Genomic DNA, 21,045 nt, shown 5'->3' with positions numbered 1-21,045 from the left:
AGATATTAAAATACTAGTTTGTAAACATTGACTAAGATGGAGTCCAATGTCACACACCTCCCGGACCACTACTGTATCGCGGGTATAGAAAGATGCAGAATTGTCGATATAAATGAGCATGCCCATCCGTACAAAAGTTTTATATGGAAGTAATAAATAAAAGAGGCATGCTACTACAGCGACCCACATCAAGGAGTACAAGCCCGGAGATACTCCCCTGATCTCCCCTAAGAAGTAGCGGAAAGGGATGGTAGAATAGGAAATCGGAAATAGGAATATGGGGTTCGGTTATGGGCAGTTGGACGGAAGCTGGCGACAGCGAGTTTTCGCCATGGCATTCTGATATTTCATGGCTCCCCGTAATGCCTTTTCTGTCCGAGACAGGTAGAGCACCAAGATCCTTCGAATATGCGACCTCACTTTGTGGAAATTCCACTCACTCACCGGGTGCACTCGGGCATCGACGCCGAGACAGGTGAAAACCTAATGTGGAGGTGGAGAATCTGGGTCCCTTCCAGAACACACCCGGTTTCATAGACCGTATCAATAACCGCGGGCCTGGGTCGTTCGTTCAGTCAAATCAAGGAGAGAGTTTTCTCCCGCGGCTCCTTGGCCCACTGAGTGCTTTCATGGGTTCCATCTGCGAGTTTTGTAGCGAAGATGCTTCCTCCTAAGGCACAACCCTAAGGAGGAAGCACCCAACAGACATCACCTGGGCTTACCAATCATCCTCCTGCCTTTATTTCTTCATCTCAGATTACTCAACACCTACCCAGGTGCGCTCGTGCATGGCCTGGCTGGCGGACCCATATCTATGACCCGGGCTCATTTGGAGGTAATCTTGGGCCTACTAACCTTTACTCCCTTACCTCGGCTGGTGTTGCACTATATTTGGCAACTATTCGACCCCTCATTCTCGGCGTCCCGCCACGACACATAAGACGGCCGGCTGGCCGGTATGGCCACTTCCCAGAGGGGAACTTTGAAGCCCAGCCACCATTTATACCCCTCCCCCCTCTCCACGAAGACCAGGGTTCCCCTAACGCAGGAATCGGGGCCTCTCAGGGGGATTTAAATCGCGGCTGGACCCCCGCGTGCCGGAGGGAGATTTCGAATTTAGGCACTTTCTGCCTTTTGTCTCGTCGGATTCCTTGTGCTCAGCCTGGAAGAAGCACTGGTGTGCACCCAGCCCTACCTCCGCTCAGGCATCGGACATCATGTTCTGAGCTTGCCCTCACAACTGTGTGAGAGTTCTACGCCAACTTTCATGGGGTTTTGCATCCCCAGAGGGTAGGTCCCGGCAGCCCACCCCCACCGCTGGCTGTTAGTCATTGAGCAAAGGGAGGCAGCCTTAACCACTTTGACCCACTCAACGTGCAAAGAGGACCACGTGCAGGTCGCCAGATCTAATTTACTTCCCAAGTTTGTAAACAGCGAAAGCACCACTATATCAGTGCACTAATAAGTGTATGTCAAAGGAAAAGTAAAAGAAAACAAATATTTCCGACAACAGCGCCACCTGTAGAAACCACCGCTGTATATGCTCTTTCTGCTCATCAAATTCGTTGCAGGAAGGTTCCGTGATCACACTACCTAATTAAAGACAAGAATAAATTTCATTTTTAAATTTAATTTCAAACTTAAACGTAATAGCTGATATAGTAAGTATAATTTATTGACTCTTAGTTACCAGCTAAGAAAAAAGGTCTAAATGCCTAGCTCTGATGACTGGTACTGAAAGTGCAATGTTTCAAGATATGTGTATTGTGAAATATTCGCGGGGGAATTTGGTGACATATTGTCTGGGCTATGTTCGTGACAACTGGCTTAACGCTTAGCATTACGAGGAGCATGGTGCTTAGCCTAATAATTAATATGTTTGTTTCTTATTTAGCGTGAATGGCTGCCTTACAAATCCACCGCAAAAAAGGGCCACTTCCCCGCAGTGTTTCGGAGAGGTAAGTTACATCACTGTCATTTTTATACGCCGTCAGCAGTGTCTCTTTCACCTAACTTAAGCACTTTAGTGCTGCTAGGATTTCATCTGCTTATAAAATTGCGAGATATTTTTGAAGGGTCATAGTAACAATTACCAAAGTACCATCTGTGAAGTTACACCAAATAAAGTTATTCATAAAAATAACAGCCTACACACGCTCGCACATTCATAAATATAGCACCATAGTGGTGCATGGATTAGGCCGAGTAGTGAAGCTGGGGCTAGCTCGAATCGGCCTTCACTTTGGTACAGTGCCGAGTCTTGGGGTTCAGTAGAAATTGATGCTGCGATGTTGGTGAAACGACCACAAGCTGGCTGAATGCGCTATTAGAAAACTTATTCATGTGAAAATCGACACAGCAGCAATATGGAAATAATTTAACACTCTATCGAAAAAAGCAACTGGATGCGCTATTTATTGAGTGCCCAGGGCAATATTTCTCGCCCCGCAGCGTCCTTAAATCTTTTGCTCTCTTTCCCTCTCCGATCACGCCAAACAATCAAATCTGAAGACACATAGCTCAGAGATCGGCGACCAGGTTACACACATCAATACTTAGTTGGAACGATGCAAGGGCTGGCCATCTATTGTTCTACTAGGCGGGATCACTTAGTGTCTGGGAGATCTCTAAAGGCGAAGAGGTAGTAAGCACCGTTTCCTCAGTAAAGAGCTGTCTCAACGGTACAGGTGAGTTCGCTTTTCAGAAGCTCCCTAAGGGTCAAAAGAAGGAGCGGCACCAGCTCCCAATAACCGCCTACTTCTTTGCATACTACACCTAATGGATGACTGCTGTCTTCCTCATCCACTCTTCTCAAACTTGGCTACGATCCGTTCACAACGCCATTCTGTTTCCCTCAGTAGGCGCTGCTTCGCCGGGAGGGTCAAACTCCATATAAAGTGTGGAGACTTCTTGGACTGTTTCTTCGAAGGGAGTAGCGTTTCCTTTTTTCTCTTCAGTTAGTCACACGACCCGATACCGGCTAGCCGGCTGTACGCTCGTGACAGCCTCCTCCCCCGCCAAAACTATTCAAGGTGGGTAGCAGCCGCAGCTGCTGCGCGGACAGGCAACTTAATCGCCTGCTAATGGAGGCTCGAAGCTCTCTCGCTCAACCATATATGGCAAAAACTCAACCATATATGGCAGTAAGCTCTCCGCTCCCCTCCGAAAAGGTCAGAATAAAAAGAGGAGCGCCATCAAATTTTTACTTTTCTGAGAAAAGCTTTCACTCAAGGCTTATGACCCACATATGCCCTGAAAACTGAACGTGCCAACTTACTGTCACAGACTGGCGCACTAAACAAAAAATCATTTAGCAATTTAGGGGCATGGTGAAAATAACCTTCAAGTGCTTAGAAAAAAATGACAAAGTGCGTCTGCATTCCCAAATAACTTGCCCTTCTTGTTCTTTATGTCAAAATTATACTGCTGTAGAACCAAGCTCTATCTTATAAGTTAACTGTTTCTTGATATCGCACTTTGCAGCCAGGCCAAGGGACAATGGTCCGTCTCTGCAGTGAATTTGCAACCCACAAGAGAACATTGTACTTTTTGGATGGCCCATATAATGCAAGCGTACTCTTTAACTTTCGAGCTGCGTATCTGATGGCACGTTCAGTAAGCGGTATTTGCCAGTATGCTGAGTTAAGATCAAGCGTAGTTGATAGGCCGCTCGACTGACCTGTTCCTCTCCCTCTTTAATATTGGGAATATGATCCACTAGAGGAGCGGGATCTTTATCTCGAGCTTCTACTAAGACCATTTGCGACGCGATATCGCTTTTCGCTGGTTTTATTACAGCAACTTTGAGCATTCGCTTAACTTGTCTGTCCAATATTTTTTCTGCCTCGCATAAAATTGGTAGCACTTTGACCGCACTGAGCCGCTAGAAGTCAGCTCATTATTGTGCTCAAGTCAAATTAGTTCTGCCTTGTCTGTCCACAAAACACTTCTGAAACTCAGCTATCAGGTCACTAAAAGCAGATAACTGAGCTTTTTCAGTTCACCCTCCGCTCCATCTCTTTGATGAGGCCTCTGAGTATTGCGTATCTCTCCGCTAAGACAAAGCACACTGTCATCCATCTCCTGAAAAATGTTTAATGTTGGATTTACCAAGGCATCTCCCTGCACGTAAGGCTTCATGAGGTTTCAATGATGCATGCGGAAGCTTTAATGCCTGCGAGAGATTTTCACCGCGGAGTTAGTGTCAGGCAGCTTAGCAACCTCTTCAGCAGGTCCTTCCCACTGCACTTCGAGCCTATTCTGCCGTAAAGGTTTCAGCAACATGACTTGTTCCGCGATGTGAATGCTCTTCTGATGGGCTATTATCATAGTACACTTTGGAACGAGGTTGCAATGACTTCATGCTGACCTCTACAAGTTCTTTAATGTTACGTAAGCAATTGCAAAGTTTCAAAATGAATTCTACCTTTGTTGGGTTTTCACCTTGCCCCTCCCAGACTTCGTTATAACGGCCAGGATCAATTCAGCGGATTCATGTGGCGCCGATTACAAGGCGAAACGTGTTGCAGGTACGCAGCTATCCCAGTCGCGCGAGTTTTCGTAACATTGTGTCTTGCAAGAATGTGCTTGAGAACAGAATTCACATGCCTACGCTGTTGTCCTGCTGACGGTGGACTGAGCTATACAAAGTCTTAATGACACATGGCTTGATAAATTATGTAGTGAGGACAGTTGTGATATGCGCTGCCCTGGTTGCTTTTGATCTCGGAAGGGAATCTAACTCGTGCAAAAACTGACAGCAGCGAATGCACAACTCTCTCAGAGATCATCACACGCCACGTTAAGCCCCGGGAAACTTTGTGGCTGGGCATAACGTAGTGAGTATGTAACGGTATCCTTTCTCTGTCATAGGGATTGCAAAAGTTACCTCTATCACTAATTGGGGAAGTGGGTTGCTAATGAGGATATTAAGACTATCGGTGCTTTTCACATACCTTACGCCTTCCTGATCTCTTGGCATGTGTCTAATGCGCATTAAAAAGCTCTATATTTCTCGTTAAGTCATTCGGGCCAATAGTATACCTGCAGTAGCCTTTGTTTTGCTTTCCAAATACCAAGGTGACACGACTCTACGCATCCATGGGAATGTCGCAGTAAGACTTCGCAATGTTTTTCAAGAACGACCAATCGGTGTTTGTCCATTACGGGCTTATCGTAGAATAAGCGATACAGCACAGAGGTTCTCATTTAGAAAAAAGTATGCTTTGCTGCCGTATCCCTAGTGAAAAAACCCTATGAGTCACAATAACCTCATACAAATTATCATACTAAACTCATACTAATCTCATACTAAACTCATTCATCCTATGAAAAATATATGAAAATAAATGAGATAAGTATGAGTTTAGTATGAGAAATCTGTATGAGGTTATTGTGACTTATACGGTGTTTTTCACTAGGGATTCGGTCTGCGGCGGAGCTCTCTGATCTCTTGTGCCGTGGGATAATTGACCGGTTCCATCTCAAATGTCATCTCGTTTGCCACTTAAATGTCATGTGACATTAGGAGACACTGGTGGCAAGAGGTTACCGTCAAGTGCGTCCTGTACAGCAGTTCGTCAATCTCACTATCATGCTGACTTGTCGCGAAGGTTTCGATCTCATCATTTTTTGATCCGCTATCCTTCACATCGGTGACAGTTTCAACTCCTGTTTTAGCCTTTGAAGAAGTTTCTGAAATAAGCTGAGTCGCCATTACTCGCGCTATTGAACATGCTAAGGGCAGCGCAACTCTCCCTGAAACGGATGGCCCTAATGCCTACGAGCATATGAGATTTGATCAAAGCCAAATACGAATAGCATTTAGGGAGCTTGTCGGACACGGCAGTTCGGTCCTTATCTGACGAAAAGGACCGTCGAGTACTCTCTTCACGATGTGCAAGCACACGTTCTTCTCTTTCACAAACTGTCGTATATACGCACACTGGCCTGCATAATGGAAGGCGACACAAGTTTTGCAATGAAAAACACTTATTTTTGCGACAAACTCACCTAGTAATATGCCAGGCTTCTCTTTGACCACTAGATCTTGCATACACTGATGTCCTCCTCGTAGTCATTGAGATACAAGAAGCAATCTTCATTTTGGAGGTTGACGCCCATGTGTCCTGGATTTTTACACCTGTAGCAAGTGAAGGGCTTTGCACACTCTAACTCTTTCTTTGCATTTGGCGCTTCGGCCGCTCCCGAATCGCTATCACTGCCACCATTTAGCGGGAGTTTGCCTGAAGAAACCTTCCTTTATTTGTTTACGTATGGCTTGCAATGGCCCAATCGTGACGGTTACAGGCACTGGCACTCCTCAACGAGTTAAGTTTATTCCGTTGCACACCCTATATCACTCCGGTTCAATAAACAATCCATTTTCCTTTCCAGAATATAGTTATAAACTGGTCCAAAGGACTCGTTCAACTGCGGACCGGATTGTAGGACTAGGTGCTTTTTAACCCCTCGATCATATTGTTACGAGGCACGTCGAGATGTTAGGAGGCGGTGGTACGTCGTAGCCGCAACAGTTCATCGTCAGGGACACACTCACAGGAGAACCAGACTTAGCTGCAGCGTCGTCTTTCTCCACTAGCCCAGCACTTCGTCATCGTCTCTTTCACTGCGTACCGTAACAATACCCCCCCCCCCCCTTCCCCCGCGGAAAGGGGCGCGGGACGCCGTCAAACTTGTTTGGTGTGAGCGGTTTTTTTTTTTCTCCTGCAGAAAAAAAAATGCGGAGGGCGGCTGCCCTCCCTGCAGCGGTGGAAGTCGTGTGCTCAGTGTCTGTACAGAAAAAAGAAGAAAAAAAAAGGAGCGTGCGGTCTCACGTGCTCTAACAGCAGTTTGGAGCTAGAGCGCGTTTTCATCTCAGCTTCGGTAACGGTACAAACAGCACGCGTACTGCGCCAAAGCAAATTAGTATAATTATAGCAACCATGTATTAAACCGCAGAAAATTATGCTCACACCAATAACATTATCCTTCACAATCAGCGAAATTATTCTTCTCAATCAGCACAATCACAGAAAGCATAATGAACTATTCTATCAATAAAAGAATTGTTCGTGACAGCATGGCAATATGGTTTTGATACAAGCATTAAAAATCAAGTTAGAATGGCACGGACTGAAATAATATTTCACGCACATCTGTCGGAAGTCGGGGTTAGCTGTGCCGTCCTGCATATTGCAAAATTAAATAAAATCGGCATTTGTTGTCAGTCCCTTGTGCTTTGTTGCTGGAAGGCATTGCCATCTTAGCTTCAGTAGCTGTACGCAACTCCACAGTTTACAGCAAAGCGCCGCGCGTACAGCACGGAAGCAAATGGGTACGAATATAAGCAGCGAGTACTAAAACGTAGTGTAAATGCACACTCTAGTTATATTACTTTTGATAAGCAGTTTCGTCAGAACTTTCATAAAAAGGGTTCTCTGCCTGGCAGGTAGACTGCGGCTTTTTCTTGAATTTTGTTTTTCCCATTTTTATGCTTTTTCTTTATTTCTTTCCTTAGACCTCCTCCCATTCGTGATGTTTTCTTGCCGCGCCATTCACCCTTTGTTTGCTTTTTTTTTCTCCTTTTTGTGTTCCGTTTTCTCCTCTGCTCCTTTCCTCACCTCACCCATTACCTTTTTCTTTTCCTTCACCTGTGCGGCAGTCATTTTGACTTCTTCGCCTGCCTAGCCAATAGATTTTCCGCCCGCCCGAATCTTTACTGTCCCTCCGAACCTTGTTTGCTACGCCGTACTTCTTTTTGTTTCTGGTTTGTCTGTATAACGGATCTTAGCTCAAATTATGAGCCACATACTTTATGTGATTTAAGTTTGCCAAGCACTTGTTCTGCGTTTGGATTGGCTTAGGTTTGCGAGAAAAACTACGCGCTTAACAGTTTGCAACGAGGTATCGTCTGCGTAGATCCGGAATGGAAGGGAGTGAAATTCCAAATATACTACTCGAGAATAGTACTGTTACTTCAGCACTCCTGATAAAAAATAAAATCCCCGTCTCTTATATTCCACATTTAGTGTCGCGACTTCTCGCAGCAGTTCGGAGTTGGAACGCCTTCTTATCTCAGCTTCAGTACAAACACCGCGCGTACTACGAAACAACAAATGGGTACGAATATATATCAAGGCTGTATCCAAGCTCAGCATAAATGCGCACTCCTATAATATTTATAGTATTATTCATGGCAGTCAGCGAAATCGAAGAAATCTATAGGTACATATAAATAACTCTGTCATCAATAAAGGAATGGGTCGCCAGAACTTGCAAGATTTCTTTTGATAAACCCATTCAAATATACAACTTAAACATCGTAAAATTTTGCAGGAGGTCATGTTTAGCTGCGACACCCGGTGCATTGAGAAATGAAAAAAAAAAAGGAACAGCATTTGTTGTCTCTTGTCAGAGCGCGCTTCGCGGGGCACCGGACAGGAGGGCAACCCCCGCTTTTTTTTTTTTCTCTGTGCTCGCGCACCGCCGTCTGCTCGCGCGGCCGCTCCGCCAGCGCTCGCTTGGTCGCGACACGCAAGCCGGGACGTAGATTCACGTGAGAGAAGCGAGCGCGCTCACTGGACCGTCTTTCGTGGGGCGGAGTCCGCCGCTCGCCGGACCGGCGGCGCCTTGGAGCAAAACCCCACGGCGCCGGCCACCCGATTTCGGGGAGTACTGGCACCATTAACTCCCCTTCTCGGGCGAGTGCCGGCGCGACGGAGGCGACGGAGGAGAGAAAAACCGGCTGTGAGAATGAGGCCTAAGACCGTTCGTTTGAGGATGGGGCCGTTGTGAAGTTGTGGCGCGTAGCGCATGAGCGCAGAAGGTCATTAAAACTTTAGAAAGGAAGCAGCGACCGCGATCGGAGGGCAGTTGACGAGGAGCACCATTAAGCAAGATGACGTCATGCAAAAGAAAGTCTGCAAAGTCGGAGGCACAGCTGGTGGGGATAGCTCTGGTTATGGCATACCGGGTGGCGTAATCGGTCGCTACGGCAATCCATTTCTTCCCTGAAGTGGATGTGAGAAATGGCCCAAGGAGGTGGAGACCAACTCGAGAAAAGGGCTCAGTTGGAACTGCGAGTGGTTGCAGGGGCCCACTAGGGTGAAGAGACGGGGTCTTCCTGCGCTGGCACAGCTCACAGGCGGCGACGTAGCGACGAACAGAGCGGTAGAGGCCAGGCCAGAAGAATCGCCGTCGAACATTGTCGTACGTGCGGGACACTCCTGCGTGCCCTGCTGTAGGAGCATCATGAAGGTGCGCAAGAACAGCAGAGCGTAGATGTGTCGGGACCACAAGCAAAATGTCTACACCATCTGGGCGCATATTGCGTCGGTATAACGTGTTATTAAGCAGCACAAACATACTGATGGGCGGATCGGTGCTGTCGTTGCGCAGGTGATCAATAATGGGGCGCAGGGAAGGATAACGACTCTGTTCGAGGCCGATGTGGAGAAAGTTCAAAATGGACAAAACGCAGTCGTCAGCAGTATTGTCAGGAAGTTCAGGAGGGTCAACAGAGTGGCGGGACAGGGAGTCGGCGTCTTGATGTAGGCGGCCTGACTTGTACAGAACAGTAAACGTGTATTCTTGTAATCGCAAGGCCCAGCGACCTAAGCGGCCAGTAGAGGCCTTAAGTGATGACAACCAACGCAAGGCATGATGGTCCGGCACTACGCTGAAGGGCCGCCCAAACAAATAAGGGCGGACTTTGGTCAACGCCCAAACAAGTGCAAGGCATTCGCGCTCCGTAATGGAATAATTGCGCTCGGACTGAGATAGAAGGCGGCTGGCATAGGCAATCACACGAGAGTGGCCGTGCTGGTACTGGGTAAGGATGGCGCCAATACCATGTGCGCTAGCGCCGGTGCGCAGTTCTGTAAGCGCAGACGGGTCGAAGTGCGCCAGTACAGGAGGAGCGGTGAGCGCGGAAATGAGCGTTGTGAAGGCCTGAGCTTGTTCACGGCTCCACGAGAAATTCACGTTCACAAATTCACAATCTTTGCAAAATAGAAGGTTAAAAGCGTCGTCAGCAATACCCTTTAAGATGTGGCCCACCTTGTCACACTCGGGCATGGCGCTGTTCACTTTGCGGCATAGAGCTGTACGTCTTGCATGTAAGACAGATATGATTCGGTCGACGACTGTACTCGCGATGCTAGGTCCTTTTTAGCGCCGAGCTTGCGTCCGATCATCTTGCCAAAGAGATCCCGAAGCTTCTCTTTGCAAATGTCCCAGGATGTTAGATCTTCGTTCGTCTCGAACCAGACGCGCGCCGTACCAGCCAGGTAGAAAATGACATTTGCAAGCATCAACGTTGCGTCCCATCGCTTGTGCTTACTCACTCGCTCGTACATAGCGAGCCAGTCTTCGACGTCGATGTCATCGGTGCCGCAAAAGGTTCCCGGATCACGAGGCTTCGCAACGACGACAGTGGGCGCTGGTTGTGCCGCTGTATAGGTAGCTGCGTCGGACGCATAGTGCGTCGGACGCATTCTGTGGCAAACCGATGACGCCTTGTGTAAACCTAGCACACATTCTCGCGCTGTGCAGCAAACATCTACATTTTTAAATTCCAATCGCAACACCCTCTAGCACTGTGCTGTGTGCATCTTCGTCTTCATGACGTTTTATTAGCTCTGCTTCCATTAACCCAGCCAGCTGTGAGAGTGCGGTGGCGATCCGTGTGCGTAGCATAGGGTGATTTGTTTAGGCGGCGTGAGAAATATACGTTGCCTGGAGTAGACAAATCCCCTCACAATAAAGACAGAGACCGCAGCATAGCAAGAAAGCTGCCGAGACCACCGCACGACATTGCTTTCGGTTAACTTCAATCCAGTTTATTTGCAAGAAGGTTCTGGTCCCTTCCCTGAGCTCAAAACTTTCAGGCAGCGTTTCAGGCAGCGGTTAAATAGTTTCAGGCAGCGGTTACAGGGCATCAAACAGCAGACACAATTCAAATATTCACACGAGCAAAAGGCAAGTTTGTGACTTCACACCTGTAACAAAAACTGGATCACCATTGCAAATCAGTCCAAAAAATGTTCGCAGCTTTTAACATAGCGACATGTCGTATTACATGACTCTGAATGTTCATATACTGTGCAGAGCCCTCACGAGAATTACAGATCGGGGGAAAGAAGCCGCCTCTGAATCTGGGCAGGCAGGCAGTGGCTCTCTTGGCCTTGTCGGGAACTCTCGGCCAAAGAAGCAGTAGACTATATGTGTTACCGAAGTTTTGCGTGAAAGCCTACCAAGTCGTCAAATTGTAAGCTATATATGCAATACATTCCCAAGATACACACTGTGTGAAATACAACTGTAATTGTATAGAAAGCTACACTATGATGAAGGCGCTGGCGCGCTCTTGTAGCCCTTAGGGCTGCTTGTCTAATAATGTACAGAATTGTCAGTTGCCTTTCCACCTTATCTTTCCCCTACTTGCCATCTCAGGTAGCAACCAATCTCTCTTTGAAACAGCAACACTGAGAAGGAAAGCCTGTCAGGGCCATGCTCCCGAATTTTGCTCACAATGGCCACTACCTTCATAGACTCCTTTCTCTCTGATCCTCACACTTTCACCTGCTCTCAAGTCCCGCTCTCTTGAATACTCTCCATGACCGTTGAGTCCATACCCATTGATTATCGTAATGTTGTGCGATGTATTAGCGCAATCGCTCCAGTATTCCTCTTCTGCCGTAGTCCCCGTCCGTATTCATCCTATAGTACCTCCACATCTTCTCTACCTTTCAGGAATCATCATAACGCCCTCCCTCAACAGTATCCGTCGTCGTCGTTTTCGCCACACAGCCGCATTCCGGTTACATATCGCTTTGTTTTGGGAACGCAGTCAAAGCCTCTCTAATATCCGGTTTTGTTTCACATAAAGCACGGAATGGGATACTACTTAATATTCCACCTGCTAGCCATTATAGTTTGAAAATCGCTCTGATTCCATAAACCACGTCAGACAGGCTGGATGATAGGAGAAGGCTATCACAGCACCGGTTTTGAAGCATAGTCTAAGAACTGGCACCTAAACGATGCTCGCTAAATGGGGCCATTTGCCACAGATTTTAACTGGAGTTAGGTCATGTAACCTTTTTATGTCAGAGAATTCAGTAACGATCAGTACGAGGAAAACATTTGACGGTCACAAAAATGTGTGGCTCGGCGACAAGGCATAGTCATCAACCTGCTGATATTTCAGGCACGGGGCGGAAGTTTGCTGCTGATTATTCAGTGGGGTTTATGATGTCACGAGATGGCAAGAGAAAGCAGACCTGGTAGGCACCTTTGTTGTAGCAGTTGCTAGCCAACATTACTGAGGTTTCATATCAGCAGCAAAAATAGTGACATTGAAGTTCTGATAGCACCTCGCACAATGAGTTTTGAGGCATACATATTGTTACGGTGCGCAATATCTAGATGCCGACGACGCACTGGTGTGGTGTTGTGAAGAAGACGACGCTCAAGCTAAGCTGGGTTTGTGCTGGTGGTGTGAGCTTCTGAGAGTTATCTGGCTTTTACCGCTGTCTAAGTTTCCCTTAACATTTGGTGGAGGATTGCTGGAAGTGCACCTGTACAAAACCTGGATCTCCGTAGTGGCCGCCAGATTGGTACCATCACTATGCCATCCGACGCGACATCAGCTTCAGCTGCACCACCGGCTTCCACAGTCGTCATGACGCAGCCTCGTGATCCGGGCACCTTTTGCGGCACCGACCATGTCGACGTAGAAGACGGGATCGGTATGTACGAGCGAGTAAGCAAGCACAATCATTGGGACGCGACCCTCATGCTCGCAAACGTCATCTTCTATCTGGCGGGTACGGCGCGCGTCTGGTTTGAGACGCATGAAGATGATATCACATCCTGAGATATGTGCAAAGAGAAACTTCGCGATCTATTCGGCAAGCCGATCGGACGCAAGCTCGGCGCACAAAAAGACCTCGCGTCCCGTGCCCAGTCTTCCACGGAATCTTATTTGTCGTATATTCAAGATATTCTAGTCTTATGCCGAAAAGTGGACAGTGCCATGTCCGAGTCAGACAAAGTTGGTCACATATTAAAGGGCATTGCAAACGATGTTTACAATCTGCTGCTTTGCAAAGACTGTCCGACGGTCGACTCAGTCATCCAAGTTTGCCGGCAGTTTGAGCAAGCAAAACACCGTCGCATTACTCCCCGCTTCGACCGCTTGCCAAATACAGCTGCTACGTCTTCGTGCGAAGACAGTCCAACACTGCAGCAGCCATCGCTGCCTTCAAACTTGACCAGAATTGTTCGCCGAGAGATAGAAGCTATGGCGCCCGTTGCGTTCGCTCCTCAGCCGGCAGATGCTACTATAGCTTTAATACAATCTGTCGTTCGCCAGGAGTTCGCAAATGTGGGCCTCAACGCGAACGTGGGCTTCAACTCTGGCCAGTCTTCTGCACAGCCCTCGTTCCAACCTAATGCACAGCCATCTGTCCAACCCACCGTTCCGGTGGTAGCAGCTGCGGCTCCAACTGCGCCCTTGCCGACGCTATACCGCTACCGCAATCCGGATGAATGGCGAACCTCGGATGACCGACCGATCTGCTTCACCTGTTCACGTGTCAGCCATATTTCTGGTCATTGCCGCAGCCGTTGGATTCCGCCACCTCGACCCGGATACTTTACAGATCGCAGCTCCGAATATCCACACCCAAACCATTTCCGGGATACTCGCTCTCGTCACTAACTCGCCAGCTCCGCGCATGTCCAGCCGCTCACCGTCGCCTCAGACCCGGAGGTCCCGCTCGCCCCTACCTCACCGTCCACCATCTCCTCACTTCTCTGGCTCTCTTCCGGAAAACTAACCAATGCAGCTCCCGGAGGTGACGACCCGGCCCGAAAATCCTCTGCTGACCCTCGCTAATCGCCGCAACCTTCTAGACATCTGTGTGGATGGTGCCCCTGTTACTGCCCTCATTGAAACTGGTGCCCAAATTTCGGTCCTCAGCTCATCCTTTCGCCGCCGTCTCAAAAAGGTTGTCACACCCGCCGCTTCATCCGCCGTTCGTGTCGCCGATGGAAGCGTCGCTGCCGTCGTGGGACTGTGCACTGCGCGCGTCAGTATTTCCGGTCGCACTACCCTTGTCCTCTTCACTGTTATCGACCGCTGCCCTCGTGGCGTGATCCTCGGCATCGACTTTTTAACGGCCCATTCTGCCCTGATTGATTGCTAAACTGGCCTTCTTCGCTTAGACCTGCCCTACTGCCCCGAAACCAGCGATGTCAAGCCCCGCCTCCGATCCGCCGAATTTGTTCGTCTACCACCCGAAGCTGCTATTTATGTTCCGCTGGCCCCGTTCCCCGCAGTTCCTGACGGCACATGCGTCACTTGCCCAATTACCGATGTTGTTCTACGTCGCAACATCATACTCCCTCATACCGTTGTGACTGTCACTGCTAACCGCACCTCTCTTCCCGTCCTTAACTTCAGCCGCTCGACCCAAGTTTTACCCCATGGCATGACACTTGCTGATCTGTTTCCTTCGGCGGACTGCGAGGTTGCTGCTCTAACGCCTCAGCATCTGTCGGAGCAGCATATATCAGCTTCTTCACATTCGAACCTCTTTTCAAGCATGATATCTGCGGATCTGCCAGATGACCAAGCCAGAGCTCTCTCCGACCTTTTGCTGTCGTACGCTGATATATTTGATTTCGGGGACCGACCATTGGGCCAAACATCCGTTGTGACCCATCGAATCAATACGGGTGATGCCAGCCCCATCCACAGACGGCCTTATCGTGTTTCCCTTACTGAGCGGCATGCTATACAGAAAGAAGTTGACAAGATGCTGACGCAAAACATTATTGAGCCTTCCTGCAGTCCCTTGGCGTCCCCTGTCGTATTGAAAAAAAAGAAAGACCAAAGTTTGAGGTTTTGTGTGGACTATCGCCACCTTAATCAAATAAGAAAGAAAGATGTTTACACTCTTCCACGAATTGACGACGCGCTTGACTGCTTGCATGGTGCCAGCTATTTTTCTTCTATCGACATGCGTTCAGGCTACTGGCAAATTGCTGTCGACGAACGGGATCGCGAGAAAACCGCATTTGTCACCCCCGACGGACTCTATCAGTTCAAGGTGATGCCATTTGGACTCTGTAACGCTCCTGCGACATTCGAGCGCATGATGGACTCGCTCCTCCGTGGCTTCAAGTGGACAACATGTTTATGCTACTTAGATGACGTCGTAGTTTTCTCTTCCACGTTCGCAACCCACCTTGATCGACTTTCTACAGTCCTGGCCGTTTTTCGCCGCGCCGGTCTTCAACTGAACGCTAAAAAATGCAGCTTCGGTAGGCGCCAAATCAAAGTCCTGGGTCATTTGGTTGATGCAAATGGTGTACAGCCCGACCCTGACAAGGTTCGAGTCGTGCGCGAGTTCCCCACCCCACGTAGCTCAAGTGACGTGCGAAGATTCCTTGGCCTTTGCTCCTACTTCCGCCGCTTCATTCGGAACTTCGCAGACATCGCTCGTCCGCTTACCTCTCTTCTGAAGAAAAACGTACCTTTCACATGGGGTTCTGACCAAGCATATGCCTTCACGACGCTTATTTCCGCCCTCACTACACCACCTGTTTTGGCGCACTTCGATCCTTCTGCACCTACCAAACTGCGCACCGACGCTAGAGGCCATGGTATTGGTGCTGTCCTTGCCCAATCCCAGCATGGGTCCTCCCGCGTCATTGCTTATGCCAGCCGCCTGCTTTCGTCTTCTGAGCGCAATTATTCAATTACAGAGCGGGAATGCCTTGCACTCGTTTGGGGGCTGACCAAATTTCGCCCTTATTTGTTTGGACGGTCCTTCTGAGTCACAGACCATCATGCTTTGTGTTGGCTGTCCTCACTTAAGGACCCCACTGGCCGTTTAGGTCGCTGGGCCTTGCGAATACAAGAGTACGAGTTTACTGTGGTATACAATTCCGGCCACTTACACCAAGACGCTGACTGCTTGTCCCGCCATCCCGTAGATCCTCCCGATTTGTCCGACCATACTGCTGACGACTACATTTTGTCCATCTCGGACTTTATAAATATCGCCTCAGAACAGCGTCGGGATCCTGCCCTGCAACCAATTATAATCCAGCTGCGCAACAACCCCGACTCTTCCGCCAGCATGTTTGTGCTCCATAACGAGACATTATACAGACGCAACATGCGTCCAGATGGCGCGGACCTTTTACTGGTTGTTCCGGCTCATCTGCGCTCTACTCTCCTCGCCCAACTTCACGACGCCCCTACAGCAGGACGCTTGGGAGTATCAAGCACGTACGACCGTGTGCGACGACGATTTTTCTGGCCTGGTCTTTACCGCTCTGTCCGTCGCTACGTCGCCGCTTGTGAGCTATGTCAGCGCCGTAAGACACCATCGCTTCAACCTAGTGGGCCCCTGCAACCAATCTCAGTGCCTACTGAACCGTTTTCTCGTATGGGCCTCGATCTTCTTGGGCCTTTTCCGACGTCGACGTCTGGAAACAAATGGATTGCTGTGGCGACTGATTATACTACCCGATATGGTATAACCAGGGCCATCCCCACCAGCTGCGCCACCGACGTTGCTGACTTTCTTTTGCATGACGTAATCTTGATTCATGGCGCTCCGCGTGAACTGCTCAAAGATCGTGGCCGCTGTTTCCTTTCTAAAGTTGTTCATGACCTTCTCCGCTCATGCGCTACTCGTCACCAATTCACCACGGCCTACCATCCGCAAACGAACGGTCTTACTGAGCGCCTTGATCGCACATTGACCGACATGCTATCTATGTATGTGTCCGATCACCATCGTGACTGGGACATCTCCTTACTTTTCGTCACGTTCGCCTATAACTCCTCACGCCATGATACCGCCGGATACTCTCCCTTTTATCTACTTTTCGGCCGCGACCCTTTACTCCCCTTCGACACCTTGCTCCCTCTTGACAACTCTTCTTGTAGTTACGCTTCGGACGCCATCGCCCGCGCTGATGCCGCCCGCCACATTGCTCGAGACGGGCTTGGCGCGTCTCAGTGCTCACAAAAGCGTCGTTATGACCTACATAACCGAGACGTCCACTACCCTCCTGGTTCCCTCGTGCTTCTTTGGCTCCCGGCTCGTCGTGTGGGGATGTGCGAGAAACTTCTGCCTCGTTACGTAGGTCCTTACTGCGTCCTGCGACAAGTCACCGATGTGACTTATGAGATCGCCCCTCTACAGCCCAAGTATCCTTCCACAACCCCTCATCCAGAAATTGTGCACGTCGCCCGTCTGAAACCGTACTATTCAATTTCTCCTGTGTAGGCAGCACCGGGACGGTGCTTCTCCCGCGCGGGGAATACTGTTACGGTGCGCAATATCTAGATGACGACGACGCACTGGTGTGGTGTTGTGAAGAAGACGACGCTCAAGCTAAGCTGGGTTTGTGCTGGTGGTGTGAGCTTCTGAGAGTTATCTGGCTTTTACCGCTGTGTAAGTTTCCCTTAACAATATTTCAAGAATTTACAGCTCAATAGACATAACAATTTTGTAGACAGACATGACCTTAACTGACATAGAAAATTCAATTTTTGTATTTCTTTCCAGCTTTGATAGGCTGTTCGGGTTCAATATATTTATCTCCAATTTGAGGCCGAAATTCTTTGACCGACTTAAGCCTACCTATGACTCTCTCTTGTCCTCTTTGAATAAAACACCCCTTTAAGGTGACGTCAATCTTCAGGATCACATTTTACCACAATGGAAAGACATCCAACACATCGCAATTTAAAAGAATACGATCACTGACATTGGACACATCGAAAGCAACCTACAAGCGCAATAATGTTTCTCTTATAAGGAAAGCACCGCGGATTAATCTGCAATCCGGAATTCGCAAAAATGTTATGTAAAACCACTTCTCATCCTGAAAGATTCTACTTGGAGCTACTCGTCTTCTCAGTTTAAGAATTCTCCGTTTAAATGGCCTAAATTCAGACGCCTTCTGCGGAAAGATGTGCGCTTGCGACGACAAAGTTTATACCTCTTTAACGATTGCATCAAGCGTGAGAAGCAGGTTTTTAGGAATGTATACGGCATTTAAGGTATCTATGAGCGCTTTCGTGATTTCCAGCATCTGGTTTTGCCATTCATCCTGTGTGAGAAAGATTTTCGAGCACCCTATATACATCACGGGTAGATCATCGGGAGCTTCCTTTCTGGGCGAGAAATCAGTTTCAGTTTCGATTTGCTGCTTTCCCTCTATCGAAACGCTGCCGATATAGAATTATCAAAAACAGTTTGCCTTGATAGATACCGTCGCCCAGATGAAGGGAAGTCAATCAATACGGCCAGATAGAGGAAAGCCATTCACCAGAACTTGTTTAAAGATCCAGAAGCGTCCCTCATTGCTGTTGTTAATTTGCGCTTTAAATATATAAAATACAACATTGGCAGCCTCAATCTGAGCTCAATTTCGCTACAGAATACACATTTCTATTTTAGTTTTATTTAAAATTGTTTGAATTAGTAATAGCGAAAAACAAATCAACACATTGGTTCTCTTGAACTCGAGACATACTTTCTACAATCTAGGCTTTCGGTTATAATTCATACTAAATTAAGGATTCAGCTATACGTGCACTAAATAATGATAATGCTGCTATCTGATTCGGAAATCATTGCAACCGTCCTGAAACATGATTTTTAGCCTACAATAAATTGCCGATGCGACAGTGAATCTCTTCTTTGTGAGAGGAACCCCAGATTTTAACACTTCGTGAACGTGCTTGGAGCAGAGACCAGTGGTGTGAATCTGACATTCATGTTATTACGACTTACAGTCTGTAAGTCAGAATCCGGTCTAAGTTTAGCCATGTTCGAACACATCTTGTGGGTTTTATGCGATGTCGGGGTGAGATTCGCAGCTGGTTGCTTTTACTTCAGCGTCAAAGTGTCAAACGAAAACATATTATCCGTGGTTAAGAATAAAGAACTGTCTGGCATGCGGCGTGGAATATATGGTACCGGGAAAAGTCAGGAGCAAAATCTGTGTGATATATTGTGTTATTGTTTTTTTTTCAGTTCTGTGGCTTCTGGGGATCCTGCTGGGGAACCTGTTCCTGCACTGGCCGGAATCCATGGTGTAGTGGGTACTGCATTGGCTGAAGCATAAACATAAGTGAGAAATCTTCGCTCTTTGTGCTGAATTCCATGGCTTTCTCGTTTGTTCTTTATTTCCTTCTGAAGCCTTGAAACGTGCGCTGGGTAATTTATGGAGCCCACTACCTTAGACGAAACATTTATCGGAAGTCATTTAGGCTGTGCGGTGTGCATCTGAAGCCTTATTATCTATTTTAGTTTTGATGTTTACAGTAAAAAAGACGTATTAAAACAACCTTGTTGAAGAGGGTTACAAGTGTGTGTTGCGTGCTATAGTCAGAAGTATGTTTCTAAGTCATGAATCTAGTATGTTTCTAAGGTATGAATCTCGCATATATATCACAATTCCCCACTCAAAGATCAAACACTCTTCAATAAAGAATCAGTTTTCACCTGTGGAGGCCGATAATGAAACAGCTTGTTACATCTTATTAACATTAATTGCCCGTTTAATTGAAACTTACGATATCCCCGTGGTGTTTTTACAGTTTTGGCCGAGGTCGTGTGGATGCGCCACTAATTGTTTTACTGGCCAATTATCACGATACTGGCATACGTTGTCATATACAATGTGATAATTCCGCATTGAAACGTCCATCTGGCGCTATCTAATTAGTGAGTGGCAAGTTGTACTACTAACTTTGCTTAGAAATTATTCGAGCGGAGAGTTTTTGAGTTAGATGCTTAGAAGAAATGAAACAACGACGTGATCATATAATGACTACACTGTCGTAGAAACGCTGCAGTGTGGCGTGATACTTATGCAGATTCTCGCTTGTCACCTGCAGGTATGCTGAAGCAATATGGTTGGCTAGTTGCTTGAGCACCGTGCACCGAAGAGATAGAGCATCACGCACCAAAGATACATCAACATTTTTGGTGGCGTTTTCCTATGGGTTTACGTTTGTATGTTTCTAGACTGGAGTCGTCTATGCCATTGCTCTTTAACGCACAGAAATAAATGGTTCAGTTCATGGTCATCCCTGTGTTCGTTAGTCTCTCCGTTTCTTGTTCTTGCCTGTGCACGCCCCTACACGCCCCCTTCGATATATGATGCATGTAGCCGCGCCCTTCGATATATGATGCATGTATCTAAGTACAAGTTGCCAGCAACGTCGAACATAACGATCCACTCTTCATGAAAGCTATTCAGGAACTTCACGCAAGGTTGACTAAATATGTGAGCAAAGAAAACACAGAAGTTGTAATTTCGGCAGCCAGCCAAGGAAGTGGAGGACGTGAAAAAAAAAAAATGAAAAGGAGCAGGTGGCTACCTCCTGGCCCAATGAATCAGGTAAAAAGACTTCGTCTTGAAGAGTACGCCATGCGCTCCTAGAACAGTGCTTTCTTTGCGGAAAAAAAGCATCGACGCCACATCATAACTGCTGAACCATGCACGAAGTTTCTTTTCATGGACCGTTGCAGTTATTTGACCCAGTACAGAGCATTCTATTGCTGCTTCGCTCTAGAGATTTTGTCTGCTGCCGCAATACAGAACGTTTGATGTCAGCCGACGACTAGCCATGCTGGGCGTATTCGCTCGTGCACATTTTTTGGTCTTCGCCCAGACGACAAGTCCACTTGTCAGAACGTTGCGTCGACTTGGGAACTGAGGCTTCCCTCTACTCGTGCTCTGTGCTCTTTCATACCGTGTAGCATCTTTTTCTTATTCTACACTCAATACTATGTGTGTTAGCCGTTTTCTAATATTTTGTGATAAAATGCTTAGGTTTTATATAATTATGATTGCTCTCAGAACAAATTGCTGGGTGGCTGGCAAAAAGCTTTTTTTTTATTCTTTATCAAAATAATAAGGGAACAGTGGCTGAGAGCCACCGCTTCAATCAAACAAAACCTTTATTTATTCATTCATTCATTCTTTACAAATTAGCAG

The 21,045-nt window shown here is 47.6% G+C and overlaps 1 protein-coding gene across 12 annotated transcripts in view; it reads left to right on the top strand.

The window, feature by feature from the left end:
• The window catches only part of LOC146174493 (uncharacterized), an 89,118-nt gene extending 68,987 nt beyond the window's left edge, over positions 1–20,131 (top strand). For 10 of the 12 annotated variants that reach the window (XM_084583566.1, XM_084583565.1, XM_084583564.1 and 7 more), the window contains 4 exons: positions 757–835; positions 1,895–1,958; positions 19,074–19,170; positions 19,940–20,131. In XM_084583566.1, the coding sequence (XP_084439692.1) occupies positions 757–835; positions 1,895–1,958; positions 19,074–19,138 (208 nt within the window). In that variant the 3' untranslated portion in view covers positions 19,139–19,170; positions 19,940–20,131. Of the gene's footprint in view, positions 1–756; positions 836–1,894; positions 1,959–19,073; positions 19,171–19,939 lie in introns of those variants that run through there. The other 2 variants (XM_084583574.1, XM_084583570.1) reach the window with 2 other exon arrangements.
• The last annotated feature ends 914 nt before the right edge of the window (positions 20,132–21,045 follow it).

The sequence above is a fragment of the Amblyomma maculatum genome, chromosome 11 (genome assembly GCF_055883805.1).
Source record: "Amblyomma maculatum isolate TAMU_Amacu chromosome 11, ASM5588380v1, whole genome shotgun sequence".
NCBI lineage: Eukaryota > Metazoa > Arthropoda > Arachnida > Ixodida > Ixodidae > Amblyomma > Amblyomma maculatum.
This window is presented reverse-complemented; position numbering and strand designations above follow the sequence as displayed.